The sequence below is a fragment of the Stegostoma tigrinum genome, chromosome 2 (assembly GCF_030684315.1).
Source record: "Stegostoma tigrinum isolate sSteTig4 chromosome 2, sSteTig4.hap1, whole genome shotgun sequence".
NCBI lineage: Eukaryota > Metazoa > Chordata > Chondrichthyes > Orectolobiformes > Stegostomatidae > Stegostoma > Stegostoma tigrinum.
In genome coordinates, this window is record NC_081355.1 from 158360328 (window position 1) to 158373661 (window position 13334).

Consider the following 13334-nt stretch of genomic DNA (forward strand, 5'->3'; position numbering starts at 1 on the left):
ATATGTTGGGTCAGTAATAATCCTATTGAAGGACAGAGCAGACTTGAGGGGGCCAAAGAGCCTACTCCTGTTTGTATTTCTCGTGGTCTTATAGCCTCAGCATTTCTGTGAATTTGTTTCACAGAAACAGAAGAGTTTGTGATTCTCATCTGGTTCCATTGGATCTTTCATATTCAAGTGGGCAGGCAAAGAGCAGTTTCATTTTAGCACCTGGTTTAATAGGCAGCATCCTTAACAGTGCAGCACTCACTCACTGCTGCACTCAATTATTAGCCTAAGCTGTTAGTTCAATGTTGTGCAGTGTAACTTCAACCTACTAGCTCCTGGCTGATGTGACAGCACCAACGACTGACATTAAAACCTCCTGGGGAGGTTAAAGCCTAATCCAGAATTAAATCAGTTCCTTTCAGCCAATCAAACCATTTTGATCCACTCGATTTCAACTAATAATATGAACTCCGAGGCAGCCTTGATAAAAGAGGTGAGTGGCGAAAATGGAGAGAGCGGCGGCAGCAAACGAAAAAATGAATTCGTCTGGCGTAATGTGGATCCCCAGAGAATTTTTGATGGGCTGAATTAGGCATTTTCATTTACCACCTGATCGCGACTGTATAAAACCTACAGCTGCTGACCTCACAGCCTGTAGAATTCATTCTCATTCCTCAGCCAGCCTCAGGAAGGAGCCGAGCAGGAGAGCCGTGGAGAGCTGTCCAAGTGCTGAAACTGCAAACCGGGACTGCCCCAGCGTAGGGAGACGCTGGGAGCTGTCCAGAGTGCTGAAATCAAACCCGCGGCTCTCCACCCCGGCAGAGGAGCTGTTGGAAGCTATCCAGTTCTGAACCTTACACCCCGGGACTCTTTTTTTCTCTACCCCCACCACCACCCCCCCTCCCCCCCACAACCATCAAGGAATCGCTGGGAACTGTCCAGAGCCGAAAGTACGTCTCTGCCCCATACAGATCTGCAGAAGAAAAACATGCCGCGCTCCTTCCTAGTTAAGAAAGTCAAGCTTGATGACTTCCCATCTCCTACAACCAGCATCCCATCGCCGACCTCAGACTACGAAAACGCTTATGGCAGACGTGCCGCCAATAACGTTGGAAGCCTAACTGCTCGGTTGCACGAAAAAGGTAAATGCTTCCCGTCCTTTGATCTGTTGCTGCGCTGTGCACAATCATTTCTCAGTCTCTCTATTCTGCACGCCGCATTTGCAAAGATTAACACCAAACCCGTACGCGGGAAAAAATGCTCTTCGTTAGAATAACTGCATTAGGGATGTGTGCAAAAATAAGCCTCTGTAAGCATTTTACGCATTGCGTGTAATATTTTGAGGTACTTATCCAAGAATGATGTTTTTCATTGATTGCATTGTTTCTTGAGAAGGCTCCCTCTTACTCTAAATTTTAAAAAAAACGTCTAGCTAATTTCAATGTATACTCCTGTCAAGCCTTTGAAAGCCAGTCGCTCTGCTTTTTTTGTAAACGATGGGAGTCTTAAGGAAGAGACAGAGATGATGCTGTGTTCATCTTGTGAATGTAAGGGGGGAACAACCTCGCGTGTGGCAACTGGCTGCACCTAGAGGCAGAGACAAAGTTGGAAAAACACTGCAGTACCTTTATGAACGTAGGCAGTGGTTCACCGGCTGCTCGGTGCGCCGTTCCTGCCTCCAACTGTCAAAGACCAATCTTTGCCTAATATATTATTAATAACAATACAATCAAGCTTGTTGCATGTTCAGACAAATGAAATTCAAACAAAAATCGATTCGAAATCCTGACTTACATTTGTCCCTCGGCTTTGATTCTGGTTCTAGCGGTTTAATGCTAACAAAGGATTTGTGTGCGCGTGTTTGTGAGCATGTTTTGATTTCATTCCACATTAAATTTTCCATTTCTGTGATGGACAAGATAGTTTTCTTTAGTGTTGCATACGCGACATGCAGAGCTATGGGCCATGTTGTCCCTTAGCGTTAAAATGTTTGTTTTTGAACACAACGGGACTTCATTGGCAAAGCTTGTAATCCCGGGCATCGCTCTGACCTAGTGTTGGGATGAAATTGAATTTTACATCCGACGGTATTACAAAGGCAGTGAGACCGAACAGCTTGTTGATCACTCTGAGATCGAGTTTCATTCACTGGAATGCGGCCCTCTTCAGCTCAACTGCCCAGTCTCCCGCGACAAGCATCGCGATGACTGTTATTGTGTGAGAGACAGTGTGTGTGTGTGTGTGTGCACCCAGGACAAATTTAATGCAATTCTTTTATTAATATTTTTTATTTATATACACAGAAACTGCAACTGGGAGCTAAATGCGATGTGCATGTTATTGGCTGGTTTGCTGTGAAGTCATTTGGCGAGGCGGGTTACATTTATAGCGCATGGGCCCTGGCTTTTGTTCCCCAGTTGTAATGTTACTAAAAATAAATTGCAAACTGCAGTTTGCTTGTTGCGGGATATAAATAGCGGAAACTGCATTAAAAAAGAAGGCTGTATTTAAGGACACAACGATTCCTGCCGTGACCTCGCGTCCTTAATGAATGAAGTGAACAAAGATCTTTATCTCTATTTTTTAATTGCCAGGCTACGTCGGTGACTATATCACGCCTTCCGTTTACGACGGAGAGCCCCAGAACGCGATCAAATTGTCTTCGCCCGAGCCTATCTATGCAGCGGTTCGCGGTGAGTACGGAGTCCCGGACTCGGAGCCACCGGATAGCCCACAGTCGGGGATTACAACCGGCTACATCAACGGGGATGCGGCGGTGAGCGAAGGCTACACTGTGGACGCCTTCTTCATCACTGACGGCAGATCGAGGCGGAAGGCTATTGCCGGCCCCAGGAGCTCCATCCAGCGCCACACATGCAACGAGTGCGGGAAAACCTATGCCACCTCGTCCAACTTGAGTCGACACAAGCAGACCCACCGGAGCCTGGATAGTAAGATGGCCAAGAAATGCCCAACCTGTGCCAAGGTCTATGTGTCCATGCCGGCCATGGCCATGCATCTCCTGACTCACGACCTCAAGCACAAGTGTGAAATCTGCGGTAAAGCCTTCAGCAGACCCTGGCTCCTCCAAGGCCACATGAGGTCCCACACCGGAGAGAAACCGTTTGGGTGCGCTCACTGTGGTAAAGCCTTTGCAGACCGCTCCAACCTCAGAGCCCACATGCAAACTCATTCAGCTTTCAAGCACTTCAAATGCAAACGGTGTAACAAGACCTTCGCTTTGAAGTCCTATCTGAACAAGCATTACGAATCCGCCTGTTTTAAAGGCGCTGTCCCGGCACTGAACGCAGTTGAAGCCTGATCCTCACCGCCCACCCACCCCCTCCGAACCCTTCCTTCCGAACACCACTACCCCACCACCGCCCCCCCTCACACACACACACACACACACACACACACACACACACACACATCACTGACCCTTCTTCCACCAATTACCCCGAATCTCTCAAGCATTGAGGAACCCTACAGAAACACGAATACATGTGGAAATGCTACGCGTTATAGCACATCGAAAATGTTTTCTATATGAAAGTGAAGACAAAAAAACTGCTTGCAATCTTCGAACAGACTGAACACAGAACAACGTCCTAACTCAAGCTGTAGAAAACACTCAGCCCTTACCAAATCACTCGCTGAAATTCAGCGAGAGGGGTGGGCAGTAAAGATGTTTGTAACTATTGAGAGGTCAGACCATTTTTTTAAATCCACACACAGAACTCGGAGGACAATAATGTACTTTTGCCAACGACCAGATATAGGCCCCTCCCCTTCTCTTTGAGGTAACATTACCGGTAACAACGTGTTTGGTTAATTTGTAAAACCTTCAATTTATTTGCTCAGTGACAATTTATTTGATCTTTCTATCATTGACCCTTCCCCCCCCACCCCCACCTTGCACCCGGTCAAGTCTGAGCCACGATTAGTGGTTCTTTTGGGTTTTTGTTTAATTATTGAGTTGCACTTTATTTATTAATTTCTGGAATTAATTATAGGATCAAAATCCGTTCAGTATTTAACAGGTTACCAATCTGTTACTGACATGCCAAAGCGCTTGCCACTTTCAGAGGGAGAAATCGAAACAAACTTTAGTTCGATTATTTTTTGCCGAACTATTTGCATTTTATGCATGTGACAGTATCCAATCTATGCCAATTGTAAGATAACTATATTTTGAATTTTTTGCAAGAAGATGAAAAATCATAAGAATTAAATAATGTAGACAGTTTTGAGGGCAATATTTCACGTAGGAGCCTGGACTATGCTATAGAGCAATAATTATTTGATGCATGATATTTTTAAAAGAAAAATAGTATTTGAATAAGCAGATGAATCAGGTACATTTTAATCCAGTATTCTGAATAGTGAGACAGTTATTTAGGATAATAATAAATAATTATTAATATCAGGGAACTTTCCAATATAGTCTTATAGGATTTAAGACAAATGAATCTTCCATTTTAACATTGCCTGCCTTTGTTTCATTGTAGTATCGGGGATGGTCCTTGTGGTGTTGAAAGGACAGCTCCCAGCCATTCAATGACTTTTGATAAATGAACATCATGAGGTGAAATCACTCTCAACGCACTCCCATTGCCGTCTTACTCTGTCTTATTCCATTTTAGGTTTACACCTGGTAGCACTAAATGTCGGATTCCTAGATTCAGGTAGAAGGAATTGTATTTATTATTGATAGTAACCATCAGAGGAACACACCACACGCACACAGAAGAACTGTATATCGTGAGAAGTCTTGTAAATAACATTTGCCACTTAAAAAAAATACAGGATTTTTACAAATTGTAAAAAGTGTTTAACCCTCCCAGTTTCTGGGAGAAATTTTCACGGGAATTTTTAAGCCAGTATCAGACGGTTGTAAGCACAATGACAACAGACATTATGGCGCACTTCATAATTAAAATGACTAATAACGAATAAAGACAATTCTTAATATATGATGTGTGCCTTGTTATTTTCCAATGGCATATCTATTTTAAACATTCCTTGCAATAATTGGAAACTAACGGTCTTGGCCCCCAGCTCCTTTCTTGTCAATCTCTCTAGTAACAGGTCGACATTGTAACAGGTAGTGTTTCTTTATTAAAAAAAGAGAAAAAAACGCTATTTGTTGGCGATTGGCGAATAGGTAGTCTGGTCACGTAGTCGGAATGTGTTAATAATTCCCAGAACGTGAAACCTTTCCGGGCCTCACAATTATCTGCCGGTTCTTGGACCCCCCGGGGGCTGATTGCCGTGAACATGCACAATAGACAGATCCAGACATCTGTGTTATTTACAACACCTCCCACCCAACCTCTCGGCCTCTACCACACCCCAGCACCTTCACCTCCCCACACACAATCCAGCTCTCTGACACATTTGCCTCCTGCAACTCTGTGCCCATTGCATCGCCCGCACACCCTTTAAAATCCCAGCGAATATTCGGTTAAAACACAATAGACTTGGGGAATGATGATGATCAGTCCGGTTCTGACCTCGCACGACTGTCCCCGTGTCCTTTCCCTGCCTGTAAAACCAGGCTTCAGGGTTTTTTTTCTAAAGGAGTTGTTGTAGAAAGGTCAGACACAGCGATAGGTCGCTCTTTAGACATTAACTATAAGGACCTCGGTCTGTAGCTGAAATGCTTGCGTTGTTACCAGCAACAGCGTTTCATTCGTTCTCATTGCCATCATCGATTTTCGGTTATAACTTTCTTTGTTTCATACAGGGTCAAAGAGGAAGGAAGTGATAGAGAGGGGGGTGGGAAGTGGAGCGGAAAAGCGGGGCTTGGGGGAAGAGAGGCTAACACGGCCAACGAAGAAAACGGACCAGATGGAAAGAGGGAGACACAGGCTGTGAGACCAGGGTGGGAGGTGGGTGGAAAAACTGAGCGTTCGTGGAAAGGCAGGGAAAGAGCGATAAGGGCAGAGAGAGAGAGAGAGAAAACAGGCGGAGGAACGGAAAGACAGAGTTACATCGGATGACAGAAAGGAAGGGAGTAGAGCGGAGATAGACAATGAATACGGGAGCAGAGAGAGAGACAGGGGGAGAGAACGGGGGCGACATGGGGAGGGGAAAACAGGCAGAGAGAGAGATAGAGAGAGAGGCAGGGAAACAGGCAGAGAGAGAGAGATAGAGAGAGAGGCAGGGAAACAGGCAGAGAGAGAGATAGAGAGAGGCAGGGAAACAGGCAGAGAGAGAGATAGAGAGAGACAGGAAAACAGACAGAGAGAGAGAGAGATAGAGAGACAGGAAAAACAGGCAGAGAGAGAGAGATAGAGAGAGAGGGAAACAGGCAGAGAGAGAGATAGAGAGAGGCAGGGAAACAGGCAGAGAGAGAGATAGAGAAACAGGGAAAACAGGCAGAGAGAGAGAGATAGAGAGGCAGGAAAACAGGCAGAGAGAGAGATAGAGAGACAGGGAAAACAGGCAGAGAGAGAGATAGAGAGAGGGGGCGAAACAGGCAGAGAGAGAGATAGAGAGAGGGGGCGAAACAGGCAGAGAGAGAGAGAGATAGAGAGAGAGGGAAACAGGCAGAGAGAAAGAGATAGAGAGAGGCAGGGAAACAGGCAGAGAGAGAGAGATAGAGAGACAGGGAAAACAGGCAGAGAGAGAGATAGAGAGAGGCAGGGAAACAGGCAGAGAGAGAGATAGAGAGGCAGGAAAACAGGCAGAGAGAGAGATAGAGAGAGGGGGGGAAACAGGCAGAGAGAGAGAGATAGAGAGAGAGGGAAACAGGCAGAGAGAGAGATAGAGAGAGGCAGGGAAACAGGCAGAGAGAGAGAGATAGAGAGGCAGGAAAACAGGCAGAGAGAGAGATAGAGAGGCAGGGAAAACAGGCAGAGAGAGAGATAGAGAGAGAGGCAGGGAAACAGGCAGAGAGAGAGAGACAGTGAAAACAGGCAGAGAGAGAGAGAGATAGAGAGAGAGGCAGGGAAACAGGCAGAGAGAGAGATAGAGAGGCAGGAAAACAGGCAGAGGCAGAGAGAGAGGCAGGGAGACAGGCAGAGAGAGAGAGAGAGAGAGAGAGAGAGAGGCAGGGAAACAGGCAGGGAGAGAGATAGAGAGAGGGGGGAAAACAGGCAGAGAGAGAGATAGAGAGAGAGGGAAACAGGCAGAGAGAGAGAGAGAGAGAGAGGGAAAACAGGCAGAGAGAGAGATAGAGAGAGGCAGGGAAACAGGCAGAGAGAGAGATAGAGAGACAGGGAAAACAGGCAGAGAGCGAGAGAGATAGAGAGGCAGGAAAACATGCAGAGAGAGATAGAGAGACAGGGAAAACAGGCAGAGAGAGAGATAGAGAGAGGCAGGGAAACAGGCAGAGAGAGAGATAGAGAGAGGCAGGGAAACAGGCACAGAGAGAGATAGAGAGACAGGGAAAACAGGCAGAGAGAGAGAGACAGTGAAAACAGGCAGAGAGAGAGATAGGGAGAGGCAGGGAAACAGGCAGGGAGAGAGATAGAGAGAGAGGAAAACAGGCAGAGAGAGAGATAGAGAGACAGGGAAAACAGGCAGAGAGAGAGATAGAGAGGCAGGGAAAACAGGCAGAGAGAGAGATAGAGAAACAGGGAAAACAGGCAGAGAGAGAGAGATAGAGAGGCAGGAAAATAGGCAGAGAGAGAGATAGAGAGACAGGGAAAACAGGCAGAGAGAGAGATAGAGAGGCAGGGAAACAGGCAGAGAGAGAGATAGAGAAACAGGGAAAACAGGCAGAGAGAGAGAGATAGAGAGGCAGGAAAACAGGCAGAGAGAGAGAGATAGAGAGACAGGGAAAACAGGCAGAGAGAGAGATAGAGAGAGGGGGCAAAACAGGCAGAGAGAGAGATAGAGAGAGGGGGCGAAACAGGCAGAGAGAGAGAGAGATAGAGAGAGAGGGAAACAGGCAGAGAGAAAGAGATAGAGAGAGGCAGGGAAACAGGCAGAGAGAGAGATAGAGAGACAGGGAAAACAGGCAGAGAGAGAGATAGAGAGAGGCAGGGAAACAGGCAGAGAGAGAGATAGAGAAACAGGGAAAACAGGCAGAGAGAGAGATAGAGAGAGGGGGGGGGGAAATCAGGCAGAGAGAGAGAGATAGAGAGAGAGGGAAACAGGCAGAGAGAGAGATAGAGAGAGGCAGGGAAACAGGCAGAGAGAGAGAGATAGAGAGGCAGGAAAACAGGCAGAGAGAGAGATAGAGAGAGGCAGGGAAACAGGCAGAGAGAGAGATAGAGAGGTAGGAAAACAGGCAGAGAGAGAGATAGAGAGAGGCAGGGAAACAGGCAGAGAGAGAGATAGAGAGACAGGGAAAACAGGCAGAGAGAGAGAGAGACAGTGAAAACAGGCAGAGAGAGAGATAGAGAGAGGCAGGGAAACAGGCAGGGAGAGAGATAGAGAGCGAGGAAAACAGGCAGAGAGAGAGATAGAGAGACAGGGAAAACAGGCAGAGAGAGAGATAGAGAGGCAGGGAAAACAGGCAGAGAGAGAGAGATAGAGAGGCAGGGAAAACAGGCAGAGAGAGAGATAGAGAGAGAGGCAGGGAAACAGGCAGAGAGAGAGAGACAGTGAAAACAGGCAGAGAGAGAGAGATAGAGAGAGAGGCAGGGAAACAGGCAGAGAGAGAGATAGAGAGAGAGGCAGGGAAACAGGCAGAGAGAGAGAGACAGTGAAAACAGGCAGAGAGAGAGAGATAGAGAGAGAGGCAGGGAAACAGGCAGAGAGAGAGATAGAGAGGCAGGAAAACAGGCAGAGAGAGAGAGAGAGGCAGGGAGACAGGCAGAGAGAGAGAGAGAGAGAGAGAGAGAGGCAGGGAAACAGGCAGGGAGAGAGAGATAGAGAGAGAGGGAAACAGGCAGAGAGAGAGATAGAGAGAGGCAGGGAAACAGGCAGAGAGAGAGATAGAGAGACAGGGAAAACAGGCAGAGAGAGAGAGAGAGAGAGAGGCAGGAAAACAGGCAGAGAGAGAGATAGAGAGACAGGGAAAACAGGCAGAGAGAGAGATAGAGAGGCAGGAAAACAGGCAGAGAGAGAGATAGAGAGAGGGGGAAAACAGGCAGAGAGAGAGATAGAGAGAGAGGGAAACAGGCAGAGAGAGAGAGATAGAGAGAGGCAGGGAAACAGGCAGAGAGAGAGATAGAGAGACAGGGAAAACAGGCAGAGAGAGAGAGACAGTGAAAACAGGCAGAGAGAGAGATAGGGAGAGGCAGGGAAACAGGCAGGGAGAGAGATAGAGAGAGAGGAAAACAGGCAGAGAGAGAGATAGAGAGACAGGGAAAACAGGCAGAGAGAGAGATAGAGAGGCAGGGAAAACAGGCAGAGAGAGAGAGAGAGATAGAGAGGCAGGGAAAACAGGCAGAGAGAGAGATAGAGAGAGAGGCAGGGAAACAGGCAGAGAGAGAGAGACAGTAAAAACAGGCAGAGAGAGAGAGATAGAGAGAGAGGCAGGGAAACAGGCAGAGAGAGAGAGATAGAGAGGCAGAGAAACAGGCAGAGAGAGAGATAGAGAGGCAGGGAAACAGGCAGGGAGAGAGATAGAGAGACAGGGAAACAGGCAGAGAGAGAGAGAGAGAGAGGCAGGAAAACAGGCAGAGAGAGAGAGATAGAGAGAGAGGGAAAACAGGTTGGAAGAGAGATAGAGAGAGGCAGGGAAACAGGCAGAGAGAGAGATAGAGGGGGGGGGGGAAACAGGCAGAGAGAGAGAGAGAGATAGAGAGACAGGGAAAACAGGCAGAGAGAGAGAGAGAGAGAGAGGCAGGAAAACAGGCAGAGAGAGAGATAGAGAGACAGGGAAAACAGGCAGAGAGAGAGATAGAGAGAGGCAGGGAAACAGGCAGAGAGAGAGATAGAGAGAGGGGGGGAAACAGGCAGAGAGAGAGAGAGACATAGAGAGAGAGGGAAACAGGCAGAGAGAAAGAGATAGAGAGACAGGGAAAACAGGCAGAGAGAGAGATAGAGAGAGGCAGGGAAACAGGCAGAGAGAGATAGAGAGACAGGGAAAACAGGCAGAGAGAGAGATAGAGAGAGGCAGGGAAACAGGCAGAGAGAGAGATAGAGAGACAGGGAAAACAGGCAGAGAGAGAGATAGAGAGAGGCAGGGGAACAGGCAGAGAGAGAGATAGAGAGGCAGGAAAACAGGCAGAGAGAGAGATAGAGAGACAGGGAAAACAGGCAGAGAGAGATAGAGAGAGAGGCAGGGAAACAGGCAGAGAGAGAGATAGAGAGGCAGGAAAACAGGCAGAGAGAGAGGTAGAGAGACAGGGAAAACAGGCAGAGAGAGAGAGAGACAGTGAAAACAGGCAGAGAGAGAGATAGAGAGAGGCAGGGAAACAGGCAGAGAGAGAGATAGAGAGGCAGGGAAAACAGGCAGAGAGAGAGAGAGAGATAGAGAGGCAGGGAAAACAGGCAGAGAGAGAGATAGAGAGAGAGGCAGGGAAACAGGCAGAGAGAGAGAGACAGTGAAAACAGGCAGAGAGAGAGAGATAGAGAGAGAGGCAGGGAAACAGGCAGAGAGAGAGATAGAGAGGCAGGAAAACAGGCAGAGAGAGAGATAGAGAGGCAGGAAAACAGGCAGGGAGAGAGATAGAGAGAGGGGGGAAAACAGGCAGAGAAAGAGAGATAGAGAGAGGGAAACAGGCAGAGAGAGAGAGATAGAGAGAGAGGGAAAACAGGTTGGAAGAGAGATAGAGAGGCAGGAAAACAGGCAGAGAGAGAGAGAGATAGAGAGACAGGGAAAACAGGTTGGGAGAGAGATAGAGAGGCAGGGAAAATAGGCAGAGAGAGAGATAGAGAGGCAGGAAAACAGGCAGAGAGAGAGATAGAGAGACAGGGATACAGGCAGAGAGAGAGAGATAGAGAGAGAGGGAAACAGGCAGAGAGAGAGAAATAGAGAGGGAGGGAAACAGGCAGAGAGAGAGAGATAGAGAGACAGGGAAAACAGGCAGAGAGAGAGATAGAGAGGCAGGGAAACAGGCAGAGAGAGAGATAGAGAGACAGGGAAAACAGGCAGAGAGAGAGATAGAGAGGCAGGGAAACTGGCAGAGAGAGAGATAGAGAGAGAGGGAAACAGGCAGAGAGAGAGAGAGATAGAGAGGCAGGAAAACAGGCAGAGAGAGAGATAGAGAGACCGGGAAAACAGGCAGAGAGAGAGATAGAGAGGCAGGGAAAACAGGCAGAGAGAGAGAGATAGAGAGGCAGGGAAAACAGGCAGAGGGAGAGATAGAGAGGCAGGGAAAACAGGCAGAGAGAGAGATAGAGAGGCAGGGAAAACAGGCAGAGAGAGAGATAGAGAGACAGGGAAAACAGGCAGAGAGAGATAGAGAGACAGGGATACAGGCAGAGAAAGAGATAGAGAGGCAGGGAAAACAGGCAGAGAGAGAGATAGAGAGGCAGGAAAACAGGCAGAGAGAGAGATAGAGAGACAGGGATACAGGCAGAGAGAGAGAGATAGAGAGAGAGGGAAACAGGCAGAGAGAGAGAAATAGAGAGAGAGGGAAACAGGCAGAGAGAGAGAGATAGAGAGACAGGGAAAACAGGCAGAGAGAGAGACAGAGAGGCAGGGAAACAGGCAGAGAGAGAGATAGAGAGACAGGGAAAACAGGCAGAGAGAGAGATAGAGAGGCAGGGAAACAGGCAGAGAGAGAGATAGAGAGAGAGGGAAACAGGCAGAGAGAGAGAGAGATAGAGAGGCAGGAAAACAGGCAGAGAGAGAGATAGAGAGACCGGGAAAACAGGCAGAGAGAGAGATAGAGAGGCAGGGAAAACAGGCAGAGAGAGAGAGATAGAGAGGCAGGGAAAACAGGCAGAGGGAGAGATAGAGAGGCAGGGAAAACAGGCAGAGAGAGAGATAGAGAGGCAGGGAAAACAGGCAGAGAGAGAGATAGAGAGACAGGGAAAACAGGCAGAGAGAGATAGAGAGACAGGGATACAGGCAGAGAAAGAGATAGAGAGGCAGGGAAAACAGGCAGAGAGAGAGATAGAGAGACAGGGAAAACAGGCACAGAGAGAGATAGAGAGAGAGTGAAAACAGGCAGAGAGAGAGATAGAGAGACAGGGAAAACAGGCAGAGAGAGAGAGATAGAGAGAGAGGGAAAACAGGCAGAGAGAGCGAGATAGAGAGACAGGGAAAACAGGCACAGAGAGAGATAGAGAGACAGGGAAACAGGCAGAGAGAGAGAGAGGGAAACAGGCAGAGAGAGAGTGAGATAGAGAGAGAGGGAAACTGGCAGAGATAGAGAGATAGAGAGACAGGGAAAACAGGCAGAGAGAGATAGAGAGACAGGGAAACAGGCAGAGAGAGAGATAGAGAGAGAGGGAAACAGGCAGAGAGAGAGGGAAACAGGCAGAGAAAGAGATAGAGAGAGAGGGAAACAGGTAGAGAGAGAGAAATAGAGAGAGGGAAACAGGCAGAGAGAGAGAAATAGAGAGAGAGGGAAACAGGCAGAGAGAGAGATAGAGAGAGAGGGAAACAGGCAGAGAGAGAGAGATAGAGAGAGAGGGAAACAGGCAGAGAGAGAGATAGAGAGTGAGGGAAACAGGTAGAGAGAGAGATAGAGAGAGAGGGAAACAGGCAGAGAGAGAGAAATAGAGAGAGAGGGAAACAGGCAGAGAGAGAGATAGAGAGAGAGGGAAACAGGCAGAGAGAGAGAGGCAGAATCAGAGCTAGAGATAAAGACAGACATAAAGAGGGGCAGAGAGAGAGAGAGAGGCGTAGAGACAGGGAGAGAGGAAAAAAGAGAGACCGGCATAGAGCGGGAAGGTGAGGGTGGGGAGGCTGGGGAGGTGGGTACAGCAGACACAGAGGGAGAGAGAGAGAGAGAGATGGGCAAAAAAGGAGCAAACCATAACGGGTTGCATAAAAGCTGGTCCTGACCCCTTGCCCTGCTGTACGTTTGTGTGAAGCTGACAGCAGATCCCTGCAAATCGCATCCCAGGCGGGAAGGATAAAACAGAAAGAACATAAATTGCTATAGATCAGCTCAGCGCCTCTGTCCCTCAGGCAGGAAGCGGTTCTGAGATCGACCCTCCCTGAGCAGCAGCTCCCCACCCATTCCCAATCCTCCTCAATGCCTCCGCCTCGATGCCTCTTTAATTCCCCTGAACTCCTTGTTCTGCATTGGCGTCGGTGAGGACCCAGCTGGTTCATAGACTTCAGGCACCCACCGGGACTGGTCGGTTTGAGCTCGGTCCTTCCAGAGGGAGAGAGCGAGAGAGCGGGCCCTAAGCTCCCAGGACACAGGCTGGTTCCATTCGAGCCCATCTCCCCTCGCTGTCAGAGGCAGTGATAGGATTTGGCTGAGATTTCCATATAAAATGCTTTTTAATATTTAAAATCAAACATTTGAATCTCATTCCAT

General features: G+C 48.2%; 1 protein-coding gene across 1 annotated transcript; it reads left to right on the plus strand.

The window, feature by feature from the left end:
• Positions 1–673: 673 nt before the first annotated feature.
• On the plus strand, positions 674–4943 carry scrt1a (scratch family zinc finger 1a). The gene is made up of 2 exons (XM_048562145.2): positions 674–1130; positions 2583–4943. The coding sequence occupies exons 1-2, from the start codon at positions 977–979 to the stop codon at positions 3308–3310; spliced, it is 882 nt and encodes a 293-aa protein (XP_048418102.1). The 5' UTR covers positions 674–976; the 3' UTR covers positions 3311–4943.
• Positions 4944–13334: the final 8391 nt, after the last annotated feature.

Bases quoted from the DNA above. Each gene is read 5' to 3' on its own strand.
- scrt1a (XM_048562145.2), top strand. From the start codon at position 977: ATGCCGCGCTCCTTCCTAGTTAAGAAAGTCAAGCTTGATGACTTCCCA. The intron at 1,131-2,582 runs GTAAATGCTTCC...TTTAATTGCCAG, and splicing joins TGCTCGGTTGCACGAAAAAG to GCTACGTCGGTGACTATATC.